The sequence below is a fragment of the Chiloscyllium punctatum genome, chromosome 8 (assembly GCF_047496795.1).
Source record: "Chiloscyllium punctatum isolate Juve2018m chromosome 8, sChiPun1.3, whole genome shotgun sequence".
NCBI lineage: Eukaryota > Metazoa > Chordata > Chondrichthyes > Orectolobiformes > Hemiscylliidae > Chiloscyllium > Chiloscyllium punctatum.
Genome location: NC_092746.1, coordinates 106,461,831 through 106,487,851, shown reverse-complemented (window position 1 = coordinate 106,487,851; position 26,021 = coordinate 106,461,831). Strand labels below are relative to the sequence as shown.

General features: G+C 39.2%; 1 protein-coding gene across 2 annotated transcripts in view; it reads left to right on the top strand.

Moving 5' to 3' along the window:
* ube3c (ubiquitin protein ligase E3C) overlaps positions 1-26,021 on the top strand; it is a 167,314-nt gene that overhangs the window by 58,283 nt on the left and 83,010 nt on the right. For both annotated transcript variants that reach the window (XM_072576214.1, XM_072576212.1), the window contains exons 12-14: positions 6,571-6,657; positions 11,497-11,657; positions 16,231-16,463. In XM_072576214.1, coding sequence (XP_072432315.1) covers positions 6,571-6,657; positions 11,497-11,657; positions 16,231-16,463 — 481 coding nt within the window. The remainder of the gene's footprint in view (positions 1-6,570; positions 6,658-11,496; positions 11,658-16,230; positions 16,464-26,021) is intronic.

The window sequence follows — 26,021 nt, the reverse complement described above, 5'->3', positions numbered from 1 at the left end:
GTAAAATATGTTCTTGCATGCAATTCTCCAGTCTAAACTCTGTGAGAGAATGTACCTCTTAAAACCGTCGTGTTGTCAGTCGTGTCAAAACGACATGCTTGAATCCCAAACAGATCTTAAAATCAAGTGCAGAGGTATGTGTTAGGCTCAGTTGCTGTGAATAAATCGATTAAAAGGTATGAAGTTATGTAAACAGTGGGAAATTTTTAAAGAATCGAAATGGTTCAACCAAATGCGTTTCATTGAAAAACAAACATTTAGTGAGAAATAGCCATCTACGTCTTGCAAAGGAGACTAAAGTTTCAAAGAAGAGGCTTGTAATGTTGCGAAGATTAATAAGAAGACTGGGCATTTGCAGTGTTTTAGAAGTCAGAGGTTCACCAATAAGTTGTTAAGAGGGAAAATAATAGCACGTGTAAACCGACCAGGAATTTAAAAGCCATTTTTCGGTGTATATGAAGGAAGGTGGTTGTAAAACAGACATTTGTCCCTTAAAAGCAATGACAAATGAATTGTCATGGTGAGTTGGCAGATGTTGAAAAAATATTTTCTGTTGGGACAGTAGAAAACATACATTAGCTACTAGGTACAGAGATGAAAATGGGCAAATTTAGGTAATTAAAAAGTGCAGAGAAAAATATTGGGCAAGCGTGAGGAACTGAAGTTTTTTACAAATCCACAGCGCTTACAATTTGAAATGCACATTATGTGGAGATGCTGGTGTTGGACTGGGGTGGACACAGTTTAAAAATCACACAACACCAGGTTATAGTCCAATAATGAAAGTACAATATTTTGGAGCGCTGCTCTTTCGTTAGGTAACTAGTGGGGCAGGATCATAGGATACAGAATTGATAGTAAAAGATCAAAATGTCATACAATTGATGCAATGTATTGAACAAACCTAGATTGCTGTTAAGCCTTTAATCAGTTAGAGTGGAAATGCAGTTTTGATTGATTAATATGTGAATCCCAGCATTTCTTTTCAAGTCACAGCAGATAACTTAAGATTTTATCAGTACAAAAAAAATTGGCATCTCAGCTCAGATAATGAATTAAAAGTGAGAGGTTGGAATCTGTCTGTATCCCAGCCTTGAGTCATACTGGTTCTATTTCCAAAGTGTGCATTTATAAAATATCGCATTGACTGACAATACCTACAGATTGTGTGTGTGTGTGTGTGTGTGTGTGTGTGTGTGTGTGTGTGTAAAAATAGAATGTATCCACAAATGCAAATTCACCTCAAAGACTTTAGATATGTGTGCATGTGAGAGAAGGAAACGTGTATATATGTGTTTGAGGGGGGCGTTGAGAGCGAGTCTCTGTATTCTTGGTAGTGTGCGCATGAGTATGACTGAGTATTTGCCTGAGAGTGGGTGTGTGTGTATGTAAAGTATAATGGAGTCATTTACAGTGTAGCATGTATCCAAGATCCCAATTGAGGCTGCCTCATGAGTACCACACTTGGTTGTCAACCACTGCTCGGTGACTCTGCATTGCTGCCTGTCCCGAAATCCATCTTGGAGGATGGTCACCCGAAGATCTGAGGCTGAATGTCCCTGACTGCTGAAGTGTTCCCCAACTGGGAGGGAACACCCCTGTCAGGTGATTGTTACGCTGTGTCCATTCATCTGTTGTTGTAGTGTTAGCTTGGTTTCACCAATATATCATGCCTGGGGACATCTTTGCCTGCAGCATGTGAAATAGACGATGTTGGCTGAGTCACATGAGTATCTGTCATGCACATAGTGTGTGGTGTCCCCCCATGTAATGGTAGTATCCATGTTGACACTCTGGCACATCTTGCAATGGTTGCCATGACAGGGTTGTGTGTGGTATTGTGGTTGATGTCCTGAAGGCTGGGCAGTTTGCTGCAAACAATGATCTGGTACCCTTTGTCGTCTCAGAGTCATAGAGATGTAAAGCACGGAAACAATCTAGTCCCACCTGTCAGCACCATATCCCTCCAAACCCTTCCTATTCATATACCTGTCCAGATGCCTTTCAAATGTTGCAATTGTGCTAGCCTCCACCACTTCCTCTGGCAGCTCATTCCATACATGTACTGCCCTCTGCATGAAAAAGTTGCCTCGTTGGTCCCTTTTATATCTTTCCTTTCTCATTCTAAACCTATGCCCTCTAGTTCTGGACTCCCTGACCTCAGGGAAAAGACTTTGTCTATTTATCCTATCCATACACCTCTTGATTTTACAAACCTCCATAAGGTCACCCTTCCGCCTCCAATGCTCCAGGAAAAACAGTCCTAGCCTATTCCCCATAAATCCTCCAACCCTGGCAACATCCTTGCAGATCTTTTCTGAACCCTTTCAAGTTTCACAACATCTTTCTGATAGGAAGGAGACCAGAATTGCATGCATTATTCCAACAGTGGCCTAACCAATGTCCTGTACAGTAGCAATATGACCCTGTTCCCAATGCTCTGACCAATAAAGGAAAGCATACCATATGTTGCCTTCACTATCCTATCTCGTACTTTCCAGGAGTGGAGAAGCTATGCCATGCTCTTCGCAGCCTGTAACACATTATCGATAAGAATGATCACCTCACCAAAATGTTCCCTGAACCTCCAATTCTCACCTTTAAACAACTGCCAAACCTTAACATTATTTGCAGCAAACTGCCCAGCCTTCAGGACAACATCGGCCACAACACCATACAATCCCGTCATGGCAACCACTGCAAGATGTGTTAGTGTGTTGACATGGATACTATCGTTACTCTGACTTCGGGGCATGCAACAATGCAGAGTTGCTGAGCAGAGGTTGATAGCCAGGTTTCCCATGAGGATAGCCTCAACTGGGATCTTGGGTTCATGTCACATTACAAGTGACCCCACTACATTTTCCACTCACTCAGTCACACAAACACAAATACACATGTTCTCACATTCATACAGACCTTCTTTGATACACATGCGGTCTCTCTTGTCATTTGTGGGCGGCACGGTGGCACAGTGGTTAGCACTGCTGCCTCACAGCGCCAGAGACCCGGGTTCAATTCCCGCCTCAGGCGACTGACTGTGTGGAGTTTGCACGTTCTCCCCGTGTCTGCGTGGGTTTCCTCCGGGTGCTCCGGTTTCCACCCACACTCCAAAGATGTGCAGGTCAGGTGAATTGGCCATGCTAAATTGCCCGTAGTGTTAGGTAAGGGGTAGATGTAGGGGTACGGGTGGGTTGCGCTTCGGCGGGGCAGTGTGGACTTGTTGGGCCGAAGGGCCTGTTTCCACACTGGAAGTAATCTAATCTAATACATGCGCGCACATTCTTGAGCATAACCTGTCACAGACATATACTCCGTCACACTTGCGCACTCGCACTATCAAGCATGACATCCTGTTAGACGCACTCTCCCACTCTCTCTCTTTCTCTCTCTCTCTCTCTCCTTCTCTCGCACATACTTGGACTCTCTGACTCACTTTCTGTTTCTTGCTCCACGACACACTCACGTGTGTCTATGGGGTGAATTTGTATTTGCAGGTACATTCTATTGTTCAAAAAACACAATCTGTAGGCAGTCAGCCCATGTGACATTTGATAAATTTCTACTTTGGAATTAGAACCAGTCCGACTGAAAGTTGGGATACAGACCGACTCCAACCTCACACCTTTTAATGCACCGTCTGAGCTGAGATGTCACTTTTTTTAATACTGGCGAAACCTTGTCGTCTCAGGACTGTGACTTGAAAGAAGTTCTGGAATTTATGTATTAATTGAAATCTGCATCTTTAAGTGATTAAAGACTTAACAACAATCTAGGTTTGTTCAAAACTTTGATCTTATAAATTGTGTCCTATGATACTGTCCCACTAGTTACCTGACGAAAGACCTGTGGTCTGCAAGCTTGTACTTTCAAATAAACCTATTGGACCATATCCAGGTGTTAAGATTTTTAAACTTGAGCTTCAAAAGAGAGCTGCAGTGGTGTAAGCTCTGGCTCTGATTTATAAAAGTGAATTCTGTAATTGGAAGTTCACAAAAGTAACATGTAGTGTTTGAGTCGTAGAAGCTGAGTGGCACAGCGGAGTTTCTGGGAAAAATGGTATTTTGTCAGTGTTTTGGCTTGCACTCCTCACAACAATTCACAATACCAATCTTAATGAAAAGCAGCGTTTATACTTATACAGAACAGCCTTGATTCTCAGAACGAGACGAGTGGGGAGTATTTTGTTCGGATAACTGAGTTCAGATAACAGATTGTTCGGATAATGGGTAGTGTTTTTATTGGACCTTGAGATCTTATTCGGATAATCTGAAATATGAATAATGTTCAGATTATCGAGGTTGTCCTGTAAAAGGAAAGTGCTAATTGATTGGACTGTCGTGGTGGTGTTGCCATGTGCTAGGTTGATTGATCAGTCAAGGCATTGTCTTGAGCAATGATTCAGGGATAGGGTGTCACCTATTTTATTGGGTTGAAACAGCGTATACATGGTCATTTTGTTAATGAAGAGCAGAGCTCTATAAGTGAATATATTTCACTTCCAGAAAGTGTAGGTGTGTCATGCTGAGAGCCTAAATCAATCCTAAATTGCCTTATGAGCAAGACTGCAATGTAATACTGCTTTTTTTAAGCAAAAAAATAAAATACAGGCCATTTTACCTAATTTTCCTCAGGAAAGTGTTCCAATCTGTTGTTAGCTCAGTCTTAACCATCCCTTTTACAAAAAGCATCGAGAAGTCAACATAGAAGGAAAGGAAATTCTGTTTGGTGTGCATGTTATGTTTTAAGGCTGTAACAGGTAGGATTTTTAATGAAAATTGCAATAAATACCATTTCGCTTCATTGAACATGTTGCATTCTTGGATGCCTCAGTCTAATTGCAATGCATGTGGCATATACCAGGTATGCTTAATAATAAGCATATGGCCTGAAATGTTCTAGAAATTTCCAGCCTCTCGGTAAACAGTGGTTGAAAGGTTTTAGACAGTAGCATTCCCCACTGCATTTTTCCAGCTGTAATACATCCCTGAACATAACCAAATCAGTGCTGTCCTTTTCCCACAAAACTAAGAGGGCATTAGGTATTGATCTCTTATGGTGGAAGTTGTTTTCTCAATGCAGACCTTTGCATGTAGGTCAGATAATACAGCAAGACCTAACTGTTTGTAGTGTACTGTGGCAATGTACCAAGGTCCATCCTTAGAAGTACTAGGGGAAGGTGGAACCTCAGCACAAGCTTAAGAGGAGTGACTATCCCAAATAGTGAATGCTTATAAGTCAAAACCTTTTTGTGCCTATACTTTGTCGTTTTCTGCTCTGATTGCTGTTAGCTCACAGACTCATGAGCATCTGCAACTTGTTCAAATTGGTCTGGACAACCAAGGAAAATAGAGGCAAGAACAAAATTGTGTTCTGCAGGAATGGGGCCAACTAATCCTTGTCCCCTTCACTGTCTGAATAGATTACCTGAAAGTGCTGGGAATATGCGTTGGAGCTTGTGCCCCATTTAAGTGCACGTAAATAAATTTCCAAACAGCCCATTGCTAATCACCAAACTAATCTAAAATGAAACTAAAACTCCTCTTCCCTTCCTGACTCTCAATATAGAAACAAATTAAACATAAAACTATACATAGTTCTGTCCTCTTTAGAACCTGAGTTTCCAAATAAAGTATCATGAACCTTCATCACGTGTTTCTATCGAAGTAATTGAAACCTTGATCTTTTCTTTCCCTTCGCCCAATGAATTCTTTCAAATGCTACAAAGCCATTTATGTTTCTTTGCACTTTGACAGGGGAAGGAAGATTTGAAAAATGTAACTGTTAAAACAAAATATTACTGTTGAATTTTCCAAGACCTTGAACAGCAAAGTGTTTTGTCATTTACTGATCAAAACAGAGGGAGATTGAGGAAATGCTAAAAGTTGAAACAAAAATGGGTATAATTGGAGCAAGTCAGCAGGGCTGGTAGCCTCTATGGAGAGCAAGCAGAGTTTGTCCAGTGACCTTTGTTCAGGACTGACCTTGAAATTTTAACTCTGCTTTCTCTCTACAGATGCTGACACACCTGAGTTTCGCCAGCAATTTGTTTTTGTTTCAAATTCCAGCACCTGCAGTTCTTTGTGTTCTTTTTGTTAAATGCTAGAATTTATTGTTTGAAATGCATGATTTAGTTCAAAGTCCGTAACCAATTGCAAATGGTGCATTTGGAAAATTAAGTCTTTGAAGTATTTTATTTTGCTAGTCAAGAAAGTGGAGGGTTTTAAAAATGCCATTAGTGTCCTCAAACATCCAAAAGAGCTTTATGGATGTTGAATTATTAAAACTTGTGCTTTTCATACCCCTTATGTTCCAAATTTTAAATTTGTTTGAAACAAGTACTTGTCGTCATTTTACTTGGCCCTTTCCATTTGATATTTTGCAAGTTACGCTTTTGAATATTGTATTTCGCTTCTTTTGTTGAGAGAACAATGATTTGCTGCTGTAAGCTGTCAAGTGTAGTGAAGGTGTTTGCTTGTGCACTGGACAAATGTTTTTAACTTGTGGAATTTAGGAATCACATTGTTTTAATCTGTGCTTGTTTCTTAAATTTTTTATGGTTGCTTCCAGACTTTTGTATAGTTTGGCTTTCAACGCAAGATTCATGCGACATCTTTGGAATTTGATCACCTCTGTAACAACAAAAATGATCACAGGGTAAGAATATATATCGCATTTCCAGCAATCTGCGTCGTTGAACATCTTTAAACAGAGCATTGTTTACTGTTACCACTCATGCTGACGAGCAGTTATGGCACATGAGTGGTTATTTCTTAAGATTAGATGGGTTATAAGACTGGATGTCCAGTAGTAAATAGGTAGTTTGAAATATTTTAAATTTTCAACAAGAAACAGAACTTGAGAGACTGTAGCATGGTTTACTTGGGAAGTTAGAGTGAAGAGGCTTTTAAGGTAAAAATTATGAACCAGCAGGAAGAACTCCAAGTAATGACAAAGTAATGTTAAATTCTGATTTTAATTCTGAGTGACTCTTTAGCAACATGGAGGTTTAAAAAAAACTATGCAATTCTCAATCCATCCACCAATGGGAGCCATTTCTCCACATCTGCTTTGTCTAGAACACTCATGAATTTGAATAGTTCTGAACTTTCTCTTCTAAATGGAAACTGTCCCAATTTCTCCAATGTACCCACTTAACTAAAGTTCCTCAACCATTGGTCCAATCATTTGAAATTTTTCTGTATTCCCTCTTTGTTGCCTTCACAACCTTGGTAAAGTGCGGTGCCTCGGACTGGACAGAATACTCCAGCTGCAACTGAAGCATAACTTGCTTTTGTACTCTCCTCCTATTTGAAGTCAAAGATTCCATGTTCCTGATGAGCTCTCCCAATTTGTGCCAGTATCCATCATTTGTGTTGATGCGCACAATCTGCTCTTGTAACCCTTTTAGAATTGTATCCTTCATTGTAATACTGTATCTTTGTGTTTCTTCAACCAAGATAAATTGCTCCACGTTTGTCTGCACCAACTTTGATTTGCTGTTCCAACTTGTTCCCCCTTTGAAGTACTGCACTTTTTTTTTCACAATCATTCCAAGTTTTGTATGGTCCAGAAATGTTGATATTGTGCCCGGTGTGCCAAGGTCTAAGCTTTCCATATGTTATCAGAAACTTCACTATAAACCTTTGTTTAGTGTGGAAAAGCCACAATTTAACAGCACTGTTCCCTGTCATTCAACCAATTTGATATCCATGTGGAAACATAGAATACAGAGCAGAAGTAGGCCAGCTGGCCCTTTGAGCATGTTCTGCCACTCATGATGATCATGCTCAACATCCGACTCAATAGCCTGTTCCTGCTTTTTCCCCATATCCAAAGTGCTATATTTAACTTCTCCTTGAAATCATACAATGTTTTGGTCTCGACTGCTTTCCATGGTAGTCAGTTCTACAAGCTCTCGACTCTGGATGAAGAAATTTTTACTAATCCTAGAATCCTGACACAGGCAGCAGGTGATTCAGCCCATCAAATCCACACTGACCCTCCAAACAGCATCACACCCAGATCCACACCCTGTGCCCTATCCCTGCACTTCCCATGGCCCATCCATCTAACCTGCACATCTTTGGGACTGTGGGAGGAAACATGGAGACAATGTCTCTGTGGAGTTTGCACAGTGTCTGAGGTGGAACTGAGCCCAGGTCCATGACTGTGTGAGGCAGCAATGCTAATCATTGTTGTGTTCCCACTTGGAACAGAATTTCCACTCGAGGGGCTGGAACTGCACTGCCATTGTTAGTAAGACCTGCTACTTAAAAATTAAGAGTCTGAGCCATTCACTACTTACATGCTGACATCACACACTTAAAGGGAGGTTAACTGAAATGTTTTACTTAACATTTAAAACTGGAAAATATTTGGATAAAAAGTATATTGGAATTTAGTAGATGTAACCATGCGATCTAAGTAAAGGTAGCAAGCAAACTGTGAATGTCATACCTTCAGGAAACGACTAGTATCCATTTTTAAGGATGTGGAAAGAATGCACTTAAAGAAAAAGAATCAACCAAAATGCTTTCACATATGTGTTGATCAATTTTAATCTTTTTGAGAGTTTAACCAGTATGGTACATAAAGGGAAGCCAGCGAATGTTATATCCTTGAATTTCCAAAAAATATTTGAGAAGGATTGCATAAAGATAAATGTGCAAGATGAGGGTTCAGGGAATTTGGAATAATAGCTTGGGGAGATGAGTGTTTTCAAATTGGGCCATTTTCAAGCTGGCGTGCTGTGATTAGTGGAATGTAACTGTTTGGAATCTGTTTCTGATTTGGATGAAGGCATGTGGCATGATGTGTTAACTTTGCTGCAGATTCCAGTCGAATGAGGAAGACGCAAACTAGGCTGTAATGAGATTTGGATAGGGTAGCTGAGTGGGTAACAAGCTGGCAGATTGGATTCCATGTGTGGAAGTGAGAGGTCATTAATTTTGGCAGTCGAGAGTAGAAAAGCAGAATATCCTTGTAAAATGGGTGAAATTTGTAACTATTGGTATTCAGAGTTCCTTGCATGTATTTGTGCCATGAACACAAAGTTAGTACACAGGCCCAGCAAGCAACTAGGAAGGCGAATGTTGTGTTGGCGTTAACATCAAAAGGATTGGAGTACAAACATAAGGTCCTACTACTGTGAAATCTGGCTTTACTGAGACCATATCTGGAAAATTGTGTAATGTTTTGGTTTCCATGGTTGACATAAGTTATACATGCCTTGGAGGAAGTACAGAGGTGGTTTATTTGATTGAAGTCTGGAAGCAGAAGTTTGAACTGTGATGAAAGGCTGCATAATTTGGTTCTGTAAAATCTGGAATAGGGGGAAAAAAGAGAAGTAATCTTTTCGAAACTTGCAAGATTTTGAAGATGCTTGCAAGGTCAACATAGAGAGATTACGCTCCCTGGCTGGAGAAGCTAGAAAATAAGGGATACAAATTCAAGGTGAGGACTTGATTGTTTGGGAATAAGAGGAGAAATTTCTTCATTCCGTATTGTGGATATTCTGTACATCACCACATCCAATCTGAGATAGATTTTTGATGTCTTGGGAAAATCAAAGAAAATGTGTAGTGAGCAGAAACGTAAATTTGAGCCAGAAAGTCTGCTGTAGTCATGTTGAATGACAGATCTGGGTCAAGACGTTGTATGGTTTATACCGGTTTTTATTTCCTCTTTCTTGCACTTAAAATTTGTAAAGCTTCCAGGGGCATTGGTAAATGTAAATTTGACATGAGCATCAGGAAACTATTAGGACAAGTGCGCAAGGAGCTTCTCGAAGGAGAACAAGTAGATAGGCAGAAAGGTTTAAAACATGCCTTAGACAGCTGAAAGAACAGTGGTGGGGCAGTAGCAGTTGGTGATTTGCAAGAGACCCAATTTGTGAAGATGTAAAGATCAGTTGCTTGAAAAATAATTAATTGGAGGTTACACATCTGTGTAGAGGTAGGCGATGGAGGGAACTAGACATGATTAGAGTTGACCTGTCCCCTTGTCTTGTATTTTGCAATCGAAAAGTCTGATTGGTCTCTATTTGTTCTGCTCAATGCGTAATTACAACCCCCTCCAGCTTGCATGAATTCGCTGCATGAATATCCAATTATTGCTTGCCAGTGAGTTAGTCAGTGGATGTATTTGATATGGAAGGTGGAAACTCTATTTGCATCACAAACCTAATTTTGAGCGAGCACCAATTATTGACTTTGTTCATTATCATCGCTGGCTCAATCATACCCATTGGTCATTGTCGTATGTTTGCACACTGTATGACAAAGTATTTTCTCTCCAGTGGTCACCTGGTTTACACAACACAATTTCAAGCATTATGACCATTTGTCATTTCACTCGTGAAAGGCCAGACTTTCTGATCTTTGCGTTAAGGAACTCAGTGTCGCTCCAAACTTGAATTCAAGTTCAATAAAATTTATGACATTACTGTTCTTGTGAAGCACAAAAGTTCCAAAAACCAGAATGGTATACACAATACACTAAGGTTTTTGGTTTGTCTTTTAATCTATCTTGAATTGATTGGACAAAATCTTTGAATTTAATATGTTCTCGCTGCTCAGACTTGGGGGTGGGGAGAAAAATGATTCCCTGAAATGCTAAATCATTATGAGCCATTTAAGAGAATCTCATTAAATCATCCACTCATTGCCTTGGCATGCTCCCAGATTACCACATCCATTCTTAATGGGAGCTCTGCCCTATTAATTACCATGTAATTTTATTCATTAAAAAATTCTCTGTCAAACGTTCTGAATCATATGACACTGGATAAATTTAATTTGTAACCATTCTTTTTGATTGTTATACATACTACAAAAAGAGGTGTCATTAACCAGCTCGATGCTTAATTTTTGTCAAGTTTACTTAAGAGTAAGACAAAAAGTGGAAGAGTGTTCTCAAAGTATACTTTAAGGTTATTGACATAACTATTGCTTTCTATGTCAGAGGAAAAGTGGTCTTTAATTTAAGATACTTCCATACCCCTTAATAGGATTTTTATAATGGGAGCGTTTGCTCAAAGGACAGACTAGTCTGAAAAATAATTCATTGCCCATTCTGTGGTGATTCTGCAGTAGAACAACTTAAGATAGGTTGCTTGGGAAAACAAATTGAAGCTGCATAAACAAATTTGAGCTCAGGAGCTGGAAAGGTCACATGGTGCACCTTTGTAACAAACCATCCCAAACAAGGTTGTGCAAGTATTGCTTTTTCCTCCCATTTGTGTTATCTTCCATGCAAATGAGGAAGATGTTCATACACTATTTTTCAACATATACTATGGAAAAGATATTTTCTTAGTATAAAATTATTTTTTATGCCTCACTCTGACCTGTTTGTTAAATGAAGGAAGATTGATTTCTGAAGTTTCATCTGTAGTTAACTTAAATCAGGTTTGTATGCATGCATGTAATTTTTGAAAATGTGCTTGATTATTTTCTAAAGTTACGTTAGTAATGCTATTTTTTTGCATTTAAGGTCGATGGTATCATTACTTCAACTGATCTCTCGAGGATCTCCAATGTCACTTGAGGACTCACATCGGATCATACCTCTCTTTTACCTCTTCAGCTCCCTCTTCAGCCATTCGCTTATTTCGGTACATGACAACGAATTCTTTGGAGAGCAGACTCAAGGAGGTAACATTACCAAGTCGAACCTTGTTGCTCAAAGTAGATTTGTTATGTTAGGTTTCCACTGTGTAAGTGCAAAATATTCTGAAATGTTTATGCATATCCATTGCTGTGAGCAATTGTTTTAATGCCATTATTGCAATATTTGGGAGAGCCCACTATCATGTCCCTGGTGAGAAATGTAAACTGGGAATTGAACCTGGCAATCTTGCTGACAGAAGTTGCACTTGAGATGGTCTTGTGCAAGATACTTTGGTGAGTTGCTGCAGTGCTTTCGAGCCAAAGCATTTACATGACAGCTCAGTTAAATTTGGTTGATTTTGACTCCTGGTATGGTAGTTCACAGTGATGAAGGTGAATGTCAAGCAGAGATTGTTAGTTACTTTTTATTGGAGGTGGTCATTATATGGCACATAATACAAATATTATTTGTCACATACCTGCTAAAGTCTGAATGTTGTCCAGGTCTTGCTGCATGTCAGGTACAGACTGTTCTTATGTTATCTGGGGAGTTGTAAACCAGTTCTTCTCTCTTCCCCACCCCGCCCCTCAGAAAAGGAGACGCAAACTGCATGCACTATTCTAGGTATGTCCTCACAATATGTCCCCGTTCCTGTACTGAAAACCTCTTGCAATGAAGGTCAACATACCATTTGCCTTCTTTACTGCCTGCTGCACCTGTATACCTTCGAGCCACTGGTGCACAAGGACACGTAGGTCCTGCTGCACACTCCCCTCTCCCAATTTATAGGGTTTAGGTACAAATCTGCCACCTTGTTTTTGCTTCAAAGTGAATAACCCTTTAGCCAAATTATATTGCATCTGCCATTGATTTGCCCACTCATCCAACCTGTCCAGATCATGCGAAAGGATTTCTGAATCCTCGTCACAGCTCACCTTCCCATCCAACTTAATATCATCTACAAACTTTGAGATATTACATTTTGTCCCCTCATCTAAATCATGAATATATATTGTGAATAGCTGGAGTCTGAGCACCGATCCCTGTGGTGCCCCACTAGTTACTGCCTGTCAATTTGAAAAGGATCCTTGAACTCCTACACTTTGTTTCCTGTCTGCCAATCAGTTTTCTATTCATCTCATTACACTTCCCTCATGCGCTTGAATCTTGCACAATATTCTCTTATGCAGGACTTGATCAAATGCTTTCTGAAGGTCCAAATATACCGCATTGACTGGCTCCCCGTTGTTGACTCTACTAGTTATATCTTCATAGAATTCCAACAGGTTTGTCAAGCATGATTTTCCCTTCATAAATCTATGCTGACTCTGTGTCTGAGTCTGCTGCTGTTATCTAACTGCTCTGCTATAAAGTCCTTGATAATGGATTTGAGAATTTTCCCCACTACCAATGTTAGGCATACTGGTCTACAATTCCCTGGTTTCTCTCTACCTCCCTTTTTGAATATTGGAGTAACATTTGCTACCCTCCAAACTGCAAGGACTCATCTAGAGTCATTAGAATCCTGGAAGATGACCACCAAAGCATTCACTATTTCTAGAGCCACTTCCTTAGGTGGTCTAGAATGTAGGTTATTCGCCTGGGGATTTATCCGTCTTTAATCCCCTCAATTTTTCCACCACCGTTTCTCTTCGAATATTGATCTCCCTCAGCTCTTCCCTCATGCTAAATCATGCATTCCCTCGTGCGTTCCTTGAATGTTGGCCATTGCCTATCCACTGTCATGTCCTGAAGTAATTCTTCCCAATCTATCACGGACAGCTCATGGCTCATATCTTCATGGTTTCCTTTCTTAAGACTCAGCACCCTTGTCTCTGAATCAACTATCTCACTCTCCATCTTGATTAAAAATTCTGTCATGTTTTGGTCGCTTATTTACAAGGGGTCTCGCACAGCTAGATTGGCAATGATTCCCTTCTCATTATACAGTACCTAGTCTAAGACGGCCTGCTCTCTAGGTGATTCCTCCACATGTTGGTAAAGAAGACCATCCCAAATTTCACAAATTCCTCCTCCATGGCATTGTGGCTAATTTGATTTGTCCAGTCTATGTGCAAATTAAAATCACCCATGATCACCGATTATTCTCTTAGCATATACATCTCTAATTTCCTGTTCAATGCCATTCTTAACATCACCTCTATAGTTTGGGGGTCTGTTTTTTGACCCTCGGTATTTCTCAACTCATACTGACTCCACATTGTCAGAACTAATGTCCTTTGTCAGTGTTATGTTAACTTCCTCTCTAACCAGTAACGTCACTCCACCACCTTTTTCCTTTTTGCTTGTCCTTCCTAAATACTGAATACTTTGGGGCATTCAGTTCCTGTCCCTTGCTACCCTGCAGTCATGTCTCCATAATCTCAATTTTATCGTACCTTTACATCTATCTGCGCAATTAGTTCATCCATTTTATTTCAAATGGTTGTGCATTTAAGTTTGTTCCACTGGTATGTTTCCCTAATTTTTAAAGAATCCTTGTGCATAAAGATATTCACCTGTTCTGTCCCTCACCTTTATTGTTTGGGAACCATCTGCCACATGGCTAACTTGCACGTTTATCTCCTCCTTTAAATTTTAAATTTTCTAATTTCCCCATTAACTCATTAACACCCCCCCCCCCCCCCCCCCCCCAACCTCCCCAACCTCCCCAATAATTCAAGTAAAAGCTCTGTCTACAGCCCTAGTTATGCGATTTGCTCGGACTCTGGTCCCAGCACGGTTCGGATAAAGACCATCCTATCAGAACAGGTCCCTTCTTCCCTAGTACTGTTGCCAATATCCCGTGAATTCAAACCCATTTTTCCCACACATTTGCCTGCTTAATCTTATTGACCCTTTTGACAATTAGCTCATGGCTCAGATAGTACTTGAGGTTATTACCTTTTTTGGTTCTTTTTTTTTTAAAAACGTTTGGCTCCGAGCTGTTTATACTCCCCCAGCAGAACCTCTGCCTTAGTTTTGTCTGTCATTGGTATCCACATGGACCACAACCACTGGATCTTTACCCACCCACTCTAAGCTCATCTATAGCCCAGATGAGGTATGCTGAACTTGAGCATCAGGTTGGTAACACTGCCTTTGGGACACTCAATCCTGGTCCCAGAGAATAGCATCTATGCCCTGAACTATACTGTCCCCAATTACAATGATATTTCTCTTCTCTATCTCCGCTTCAATGGTTCCTCGCACCATGGTGGTGCGGTCAGTTGGCTCATCCTCCCTGCAGTCCCCATTACCATCCACACAGGGAGCAACACTCTTGAACCTATTGCACAAGGACGGGGGCTGAGGCTCCTGCAAATGTACCTCCTGGATCCTTCTACCTGCCCCACTCACAGCCTCACCCACCTGTCTCTGACGACTGGCCAAATTTGAGTTAGTCAGTGTAAGGGGTGTGAGTGTCTCCTGGAACAGAGCATCCAGATAACTCCCTCTCCCTGATGTGTCGCAATGTTTGAAGCTCAGACTCCAGCTCATCAGCTCTGAGCTAGAGTTCCTCGAGCAAGCAACATTTGCTGCAGACATGGTCACTGGCAACCACAATGGGGTCCACCAGCTTCCACGTGTAACAGAAACAACACGTCACTTGATCCTCCATTCTTATTTTATTTAATTAGTTTTGAATTTGTTTTTATTAAAAAAAAATGTTTGTATCTCTGCTTATTATCTCAATCTGAACACAAGTTGTAACCAATAATTTAACAAGATTCAATTTAATACCGATTCAAATTTAGCAGACCCCTTATTAGCCAATCAAATCACAATCCTCCTGTGACATACTTTTCAGTTTTCCCCCTCAGAATCAGAAACTCTTAGTTACCCAGGCTGCTGTCTGCTCAGCTCTACTGCTGAAGTGAAGGCTGCAAATCCCCAAGTTAAGTTTTCATATCACTTACCTTCCCAGGCTGCTGTTTGCTCCCTCCCGCTTAGCTCTGCTGGGTAATTGTCTTTTAACTACCATAACCACCTTCCTTGTGCTAGGCATACTCCAACTAGTGGAGAGTTTAGTTGATAGTCGTTGATTTTCAGTTTTACTAGGTTTGTTTGCTGCCTTGATGTCAAAAGCAGTCCCTTCCTGATCTTTTACATTAAGCTTTTTTTGTCCACGATTGGACCAAAGTACAATGAAGTCTGGAACTCAGTGATGCTGGCACACCCTAAATTTAGTACCATTGAACAGTTTGTTACGGTGCAAGTGGTGTTTCAGGAAATTCTGTCCAAATCCTTAAAGACTCATGTGAAAAACCTTTTCCTGCTATCAGTTCTTTTGCCAATTATTGTAGATCTGTGCTGTTTGATTGTCGAAGCTTTTGCCATTGGAAACATTTTTCCTTAATTTACCTTACAAAAGTCTTCATGGTTTTAAGCGCTTCCAGCACTTCTGTTTAAGGTCTTCTCTACTCCAATCTGAGGAACATTGCAGGAAAATCATTATACAATTGCTAAGTTGAACAATTTTATAAAGAATATAAAGGAAAAATGTCCACGTGCAAATGTGAAAAAGTCACAAGTTTAAAGACTATGTAGGATTTTTTTGCTGAAAGTAAAACAGGGGGTCTACATCACTGTAATGTTGTAATTCTGCTTTCTTAGGTGTGGGTCAGCAGCCACCAACAATGATGCCATTCACTTTAAAAGAGTTAGTGACATTATCCCGTTGCCTTCGGGATGCTTGCCTTGGAATAATTCATCTGGCATATCCAGAAACCAAACCAGAGGTTCGGGAGGAGTATATGGTGGCATTTAAGAGCATTGGTGTGCGGACCAATACTGAAATGCAACAACGAATTGAAGCAGAGAGAAAAAGATGGATTCAGCTTTTTAAGGTGTGTTGGAGAGTAGTAAGTTATAAAGAATACTTCCTTGCATGTTTGTCACAATTTCTAATTTATTCTCAGTTAAATATTAAACCCAGTAAAAAATTTGAAAATAATGTTGAAATGTTTCAGTTTTTTAACGGATTCATTAACCATTTGATAAGGTTCCTCATGGTAGGCTGGTTAGTAAGGTTAGATCACATGGAATACAGGGAGAACTGGCTATTTGGATACAGAACTGGCTTGAAGGTTGAAGACAAGGTGGTAGTGGAGGATTGCTTTTCAGATTGGAGGCCTGTGACCAGTGGTAGGTCCACTGCTTTTCCTCATTGATATCAATGGTTTGGGTGTGAACATAGGAGATGTGGTTAATATGTTTGCAGATGATTGGATGTGTAGTGGAAAGTGAAGACTGTTATCTCTGAGTACAATGGGATCTTGATTAGATGGGTCAAGGAGTGGCTGATGGAGTTTAATTGAAATGTGAGGTGCTGTATTTTGGAAAGGCAAATCAGGGCAGGACTTACCCACTTAATGGTAAGGTCCTGGGGTGTGTTGCTGAACAGAGGCATCTTGGAATGCAGGTAGACAGGATCGTGAAGAAGGCTTTTCGTACTTGCCTGTATTGATCAATACATTGAGTAGAGGAGTTGGGATGTTATGTTGTGGCTGTCTAGGACTTTGGTTAGGATACTTTTTGAATGCTGCATGCAATTCTGGTCACCGTGCTTTGGGAAGGATGCTAAAGAACTTGAAAGGGTTCAGAAAAGATTTACAAAGATGTTGCCAGGGCTGGAGGGTTTGAGCTACAGGGAGAGGCTGAATAGTTTGGGGCTATTTTCCCACGAGCTTTGGAGGCTGAGGGGGTGACCTTAGAGTAGTTCATAAAATCATGAGGGGCATAGATAAGGTGAATAGATAAGGTATTTTCCCTAGTGTGGGGGAGTCCAGAACTATAGGGCATAGGTTTAGTGTGAGAGGGGAAAGATATAAAAGGGACCTATCGGGGAAACCTTTCACACAGAAGGTGGTTTGTGTATGGAATGAGATGCCAGTGGAAATGTTGGGACTAGTACAATTGCAACATTTAAAAGGCATTTGGAAGGGTATATGAATAGGAAGGGTTGAAAGGGATATGTGCCAAATGGTGGCAAGTGGGACTAGATTAGGTTAGGATATCTGGTTGGTATGGGTGAGTTGGACTGAATGGTCAGTTTCTGTGCTGTACATCTCTGACTATCTGTCTCTATTATACATTTATATACTGATGCTGAATTGTTTTATCCCTGTTTACTCTTAGAGTCATAGAGATGTACGGGATGGAAGCAGACCCTTCGGTCTAACCCATCCATGCAGACCAGATATCGGAACCCAATCTAGTCCCACCTGCCAGCACCCAGCAGGACTAGATTGGATTGCGATATCTGGTCAGCATACAGGTTGGACTGAAGGGTCTGTTTCCTTTTAGATGAAGTGTTTGTCTGACAAGTTCTGTCTGCTTTTGTACCTTCCTCCAAATAGTTTGCTTAATTTTAATAAGCCTTAACTAACCATAAATATGCTAGATATTTTGAAGGTCTGGTGCTTCTCACTTCAGAAAACACTAGCTAAGGGAGTATGTAAGATATTTGGGTTTATTACAATTGTTACAGAAAAAGTTAAATGGTTTTTTAATTTTACCATTTTATGAACAGAAATAAACAAGAAATACACACTTTGTGAATGAGTGTAGTTGTGCTAAAGACTATCAAAAGTATAACACCTAATAGGTCATGTATTACTATTCACACATCTATGAGCATCAATGAATATTCAATAAAATGTCTAACAATATCTAAGAATATCCGTCAACATCTAAAGTAATTTTTTTGTCTGATAGGAGAAAATACCTTTTGAGAATTTCTAAATGAGGGTCCCTAAAAATGCTGACTTTCAATGAAAGGCTTTTCTTCTCGTTTGGACTGTTCTGTTTTGCATCTGTGGGTGGTGGCTCTCTGTGTAGGTTTGTCCCACTTTCATGTGATGCTGAACCATTTAAGATTATTCCTTAATTATTCAGTGAAGATTCCTTTGTGAAATTGAACTCTTATCTTGTCAATTTATTTTCTTTTGTTTGTATCTAGATATTCCTTCAATCTCTCCTTTATTTTTTCAAAAGATTTTTTTGGTAAATATGTTTAATTTTCTCAGGACTATTCCTTTCATCTCTCCCATATTCTTTCAATCTGAAAATAATAGTTTGTTAAATGATGTTTAATTTTTTTGCCTTCTCTTGGTTTCAAATGCTTTTCATGTGATAATGATCATTGCCAGTTTTATCAGTTGGATGGTTCCAGTATTCCTGCTGTTAATAAATATTTTGCTTTCATTAGCACGTGTGATATCACTGTCTTTCCAGGCTTTCTTTATGGTGATTGAACTATCGTTTATGTTTTTGTCTGTGGTGTATATTAATATTAGCAGTAACGTAATTTTGTCCTATTTAGTTACTTATTTCTGAATCAGGCCTGTATTGTTACAAGATGGCTAATGATGCGACAAAAGTGCCAAAATGCTGAACGATAAAATGCTTGATTCGTTACCGTTTGTCACCTGATGGTGGTATGCACAACTGCAAGGTGTTTTCACACCAAATTAACTATTTCTGGATCGCCTGAAGTTGGGAAGTCCCTATTTCAGAACCGAAATACATTCATGCGAATAATGCAAAATTCAATTTTCGGTGATTGTTCACCAATTCTGCTGTTTTGAATAGAACGTAACTCCATTTACTCACTTTGTAATCAAATTTTACATGTTCTTTAAATCATTTATCAATATCAATGCAATTGATATTCAAGTGACGGCATCAGCAGTCAATATGCAAATATTAAATTGCTCAACTCATGCTCATAGAACGTCACCCCTCAATATATTTGTGCATGAACTTGTGTTCTAGAAGATAAATTTCTGATCCTTTTATCCTCTTGGAAAGATAGGATTATCATTCAAGCAATTCATTTTTTGCTAAGGCATGATGGATACAGTCTGATTCTTGTCTGAACTATGACCTGTGTAAAATTCAATGAATACTAATCTGCACACATCGTATATATGATCATGTTGCTGATGAGCGTTTATAATTTGCATTGTGATGTAATTTTCATACAGCATTATGATGCTGTGTAAAATGTTTATTAAAAAATGAAATTAATTTGCTTCATCTTTGCAGTTCTAATTCTCTAGTCAATTATTAACAAGTTATGAAAATTTTTTTTTTCTCAATGGAATTTTCATGATTTCAGTTTTGTTCAATTTCTTTGACAAAATGTCACAGCACTTCTTCTCAACCACTTAATCTGAAGGGTATATTTTTGTCAAATTTTACTGCTGCAAACTAAAATCCTTGTAGATTTATGTTCTAACCTTTTAAATCAGAACATGATGGAATATTTAAGTATTCATTATGGTTAAATTGTTTTTCCACTGAATTGGTGAATTCATCATCTTAATTCGTAAATATTTTTAAATCAATTTCTTCAGACTTTTTATGACCTGTCCGGAACAGGTAGGACTTGTCTCTAGACCAGAAGAACTGGATTCAAGGACAGTGCCAATGCATCACATGAGTCAAAGTTATGACGTTGTATACTGAATAAACTCTGAACAAAAATTCTGTGATTCTTTATCAACAATCATTAAATCCTATTTTTCTTGGAGATGCTAAGATATATTCAATAACTCCAAATTCTATTTTGGTATTTGTTTGGGAAAATAGCTCTTCACTTGTGCGATTAAACTTTGTTGAATTGCTCGATCTTCTGTCTCATTACTGTAATCTTTTGTACTATGGAATAAATCTCCATGATGCTTAAAAGTTGGTAACTGCAAGTTTACGTAGAAACTAACTGTAAAACATTTTAAAATCGAAGCACCTCCCTGAAAATTAAATTTGAAAATCAAGATTTCTGTTCATTTTCCCAAGCATTGGCACCACTTTGTATAGCTAGCAACATTCAATACCATTGAAGTAATAATTATAGAAGTTGTTTGTGAACAGTCTGCCCGCACAGTAATGAATGCTTAAATGATCTTTTTTTTTGTCATGGAGTTTGAGGTCGGAGAATTTCTAAAAATGTTGGAGAATCTCCAGAACTATTTTGTTTCATATTTTCCATGATATTTGTTAATGATAAAGTGCACTCAAGTGAAATACAGTTTAAAACCAAAAGCTTGTGAATTTAGAAATGCAATTAGATAAGTGGTATCTGTGCAGGAAGAAGACTTGAGAAGGTTACAATTTATCACATTCAGTTGCGTTAGGTTTGTCAATGCATAGCATCAGTTACTGTATCAGTGTTATCTGGAAAAATACCCTGAATGTGGCTACCTGAATACAGCAGTTTGCTGTGGATATTGTGAGAGATGTGATGGTAGCACAGCCTGTTTTGCCTGGAACCTGGTTCATATTTCTTCTAAACAAAGTGTTAGTCCCAGTTAGCATACTGCAACCTTCAAATATGCACTTTACTATTTTTTTTCCTCTTAAAACACAAGTATTGAAGTCTAAAGTAATACTCCCACAGTTGCTCAGGTTGCCATCAGCTTGTTTCACATAGACTGAGGGACATTACTTTTCCTTGTGCTTCAACAACTTTAACTTGTTTATCCAGATGTTGAGTATATTATTGGACCTGTTGCAATTTGTGCAACCCCATCTTAATGAATAATCTGTGTGAGAGCAGAACTACTTTGCTATCAGAAATTACTAATTGGCACACCATCTTTCAGGACCCAGGTCTATCTGCAAAACGGAATGTGTGCTTAATCTGAGTCCACCCTACAGCATGCTGCTGCTGGAAACCTGAAAACAACACCAAGAATTCTGGGCAGGTCTGGTAGCATTTGTGGAGAGCGAAAAAGAATAAACATTTCTGAAGAAGAGTCGTGCAGGCTTGAAATGTCAACAATATTTCTCTCTCCACAGATGCTGCCAGACATGCTCAGGTTCTCCAGCGTTGTTTGTTCTATAGCATGCTTCAGTTGGAGTGGAGGTTGGAGGATAATCAGCAATTTACGTCAAAAGAGTGAGGTGGTAGTGAAAGAAACGAAATTGAGTTAGTTTGTAATTGGGCCACCTTGTTGGGTTCTCTAGTGCTAAGTCAATGTTAGAAATGTGACTTTTCATTGGAAAGTATGTTGTCCTTAATATCGAGCAGTCATAAGGAGTGAGCTTAGTATTGTATTTCAAATCCTGCTTTCTGCGAGACAACAGTCACCTGAAGCTGCTCCCTTAAAGTAAGCATAAAGGAAACACATTTCCCAAATTGAATATTAGATTTATGGTTTTATTTCTCAATGACCCATAACACACTAATGTTCAGTGCAAGTCATCAACTATCTCTGTTATTCCTTTATCACCTCCTTTTCTCTGATCAGAACAAAGCTATCTATTTAATTGAAAGAAGTTAATTGAATGAAAATGATCAACTAAGCTTATATTAATATTGCTAATGGAAGATTCTGCTTGGCCGTGTTTGGAAAGAGATGTCATGCTGGAGTTTTGCAGGCACCCATTAATGCCTGCACTTAACCTGATGGGCTAATTAAGGAATGCTTATTCATTCTACAAGTCAGGGATAGCTGCTATTCAAACCAATCAGCTTTTTCTTTATAATGTATTGCACTTAAAGCAAGCTGTTAGTGCTGGCAGGGATAGTAACTGATGATGTTTTGATTGAGATGAATACAGTGTTAATATATTAGTAAATTTAAAGTTATAATTGGGGAGCCTGTTGAATCATTGGCAAAATAACTTCTTGTTTTTGCCTAATTTTCGTCAATTTATTTCAAGTAATTAAGTCTGAGTTCAATTTGATTTACAGCTAGTTCCCAACTTAATACTGCTTTCTGCTTGGGAACAGACTGTTCTTTTGAATGTTATAGTTAGCATTTGAATCAGCTTGGAAATCACTTGGACATAATCCTGGTACTTGCTGTAAATGTGGACTGTGCATGCGCAGAGATGCGAGTTCCTTGCTAATTGACATTGTCAGGCATTGAGTGACAATATGGTAATTTTGCCATTTAACTGGCAAGGTAATATCAAAATCAGAATCAAGTGGAATATTAGTGTTATTACTTCTTTCTTCCAGATAAAGCACTTATGTTTCAAATAGTAGTCTGACCATAAGTCTTTCCTAATATTTATGCTGCTTGAGTTGCCTTTAAAGCGTTTGATAAGGTTCCATACGGTAGGCTGTTGCACAAAATAAGGAGTTTCAGGATTGAAGGTGATTTAGTGGCTTGGATCAGAAATTGGCTAGTTGAAAGACAAAGGGGGATGGATGTTAGGAAATGTTCATCCTGGAGCTCAATTACCAATGTGCCACAAAGATCTGCTTCAGAGGTCATGCTTCAGCTGTGCAAGACACTGGTAAGGCCGCACCTGGAGTATTGTGTGCAGTTCTGGCCACCGCATTATAGGAAGGATGTGGAAGCTTTGGAAAGGGTTCAGAGGAGATTTACGAGGATGTTACCTGGTATGGAAGGAAGGCCTTATGAGGAAAGGCTGAGGGAACTGAGGCTGTTTTTGTTAGAAGAAGGTTGAGAGGTGACTTAATCAAGACATATAAGATAATCAGAGGGTTAGATAGGGTGGACAGTGAGAGCCTTTTTCCTTGAATGGTGAAGGCTACCATGAGGGGACATAGCTCTAAATTGAGGGGTGATAGATTTAGGACAGATATCAGGGGTAGTTTCTTCACTGAGTGATAGGGACGTGGAATGGCCTGCCTGCAACCGTAGTAGATTTGCTGATGTTAAGGGCATTTAAATGGGCACTGGACATACATATGGATAATAATCGAATGGTGTGGTTGATGAGGATCAGATTAATTTCACAGGTTGGTGCAACATCGAGGGCTCAAGGGCCTGTACTGTGCTGTAATGTTCCATGTTCTAAAGTCTAAATTAATCCATCGATTTGCTCTTTTTAAACACTCTCAAATTTGAATCCTATTCATCTCTAGTTTTCAAACAAGTCACGAGTTGCCTTTTTTGTTGTTGGTTATAGAGTTTAAATAAACATTATCTCAAACCATTTTTGGAAGTTGGAAGCAGCTTTATTTTGGCAATTATATTCTGTTTGGTTTTGCATTTTAAAAGTTCACTTTAGATTGATTAAATGTAATTCTTTAGTTTTTAATAGTTGTTTCTTGCTGTATGGGAGTTAATCTTATGAGGCAATCATAAGGAATGAGGTTGGTACTGAATTTCAAATCTTGCTTTATACAAGCCGACTGACCTTTCTGAGAAAGAAGGCGAGCGCTGAAATGTATTTTTAGTTGATTATGTAGGCAATTGACGCATACTTTGGCTGACAAATGCCATCTGAATTACTGCAGCTCATTCCGCACAATGAACCAATTGCTCTTCGTCAAGCTGTGCACTTGTTTCACCAGAAAATTGTAGCCTATTACTTGATATATAACGTTTTATGAATATCAGTGCTATGAAGAAGTCCATTTTGAAAAAGTGAATGTACTCCGAAATGTAATATTATATAGCCATTCAGTAGAAACACAGGATTGAATTACGTTTTTGTAAATAGCATGTTTCTGCTAATTGTGCATAGGCAAGCAATGTGGTACAAAAAATTTCCATGAATTAGGCTGAAGCTTTATGTGAAACAAAAAGACACTCTGAAATAAAACAAAGAACTGTGTTTCAGATCTCCAGCATCCAATGAGAAATTTTTGTAAAAGGTCTGTGGGAAGAAAGCAGAGTTTCTACAGCAATTTCTGTCTCTCTCCCTCTCCCTCTCCCTCTCCCTCTCCCTCTCCCTCTCCCTCTCCCTCTCCCTCTCCCTCTCCCTCCCTCCCTCCCTCCCTCCCTCTCCCTCTTCCCCCCCCCTCTCTTTTTCTCTCTCTCTCTCCCCTGCTCCCATCTGTCGCTCCCTCGCGCTCTGTGTGTCCCCCCACCCCTGTCTGTCCCTCTACCCCCTTTTTGCTTTGTATGTAAGGAAATGGTTAATCTCACGTGTTGCCTTCTGTAGCATTAAAAGGCCTTGAAGATCAAGTACAATTTGTTGCTATTCCATATTTTTCTAGTTTAGTTTAGACCATATAATAGAGGAGCAGAATAAGGCCATTTGTGCCATCAAGTCTGCTCTACACAATCATATTTGATATGTTTCTGAATCCCATTCTGCTGTCTTTTCCCATAACCTTGGTCTCCTTTTTGATCAAGAACCTACCTCTCTCTCTCAAAGACACTCGGTGATTTGTTCTCCGCAGCATTCTGCGGCAATGCATTCCACAGATTAACTACCCTCTGGCTGAAGAAATTGCTCCTCATCTTTGTTCTGAAGGCTCATGCCTTCACTGTGACTATGTTCACTCTCGTTCTAGTCTCTCCAGCTAGTGGAAACAACTTCTCCATGTCTACACTGTCCAGGTTTCTCTGTATTCTATAAGCTTCAATGAGATCAACACTCCTTCGTTGCTGGAATAATTCTTGTAAACCTTCTCTGGCCGTCCCAACACCACATACCTCATTTGATATGGGGCTTAAAACTGCTCACAATATTCCATAAATGGTCTGACTAAAGCAATATGCAGCCCCAGCAGTACATCTCTGTTCTAATTACCTTGAAATGAATACTAGTATTGCATTGAATGAAATCATGCTTTTGTATCCATTTGTGCCCTGGAATAAGTTCTCTTTGTTCCTGAGATGTTATCAACAATAATAGTGGCCATCCAAAGAATTATTCATTTGCATTTTCTATAACAAATGATTGATAGCGACTTCTCTTGTTTATGGAATTTTGTGTTAAATTACGGATTGAGAATAAAATTCTGGTTAATGGATCTCTACTTTTCATTTGCAACATGGTGGAACAGTTTATATTTATATAAATGTGATGTGACTGCAAATATTTAATATGGTGCGGAGTTTATATTTGATGTGGGATAGACACTTGCATGCAGATTTTAAAAAAAATATCACTGGTTTGATACTAGACAGTGCACCCATTTGAAAGTGCTAGGTTTTGATTTCTAGTTTGTACAAAATTAGCAAACTTGAGCCACAGGGTGTACTGCAGTTGTCTGCAATATTACTTGAGATGTGCAAATCCGGTTTGGGCTGCTGGAAAGGATCATTTTGAACATTTAGAGATTGGGATTGGCTCTGGTTATGATCCTTTTGAGGGCTGGTTGCAATTGCTCATCTTGGATATTTCCTAATTAACTTGTTCAGACCTGTTATTACACACCTCCAGAGCAGGTGAGACTCGAGGCCAGGCTGAGAAGTTGCTGGTAAGTGTGTAGTCATTTCTGAGCAAGTATTTTGTAATATTGAGAGAAAAGCATATTTGTTTTGAAACAATAGCATGACGTGATTTTGTGTACAATGGAGTAAGCAGCATTCCTAAACTGCTGTTGTCATGCTCTCTTATCACAATTGTGATCAGATTTGTGTCCTTCATAATGGAAAAATTCTATATACCTTGAGTAATGCGAAGTAGATAAGTGAAGTAATTTTATATAAGACAGTATATAACAGTGATGATATATAAGTTGC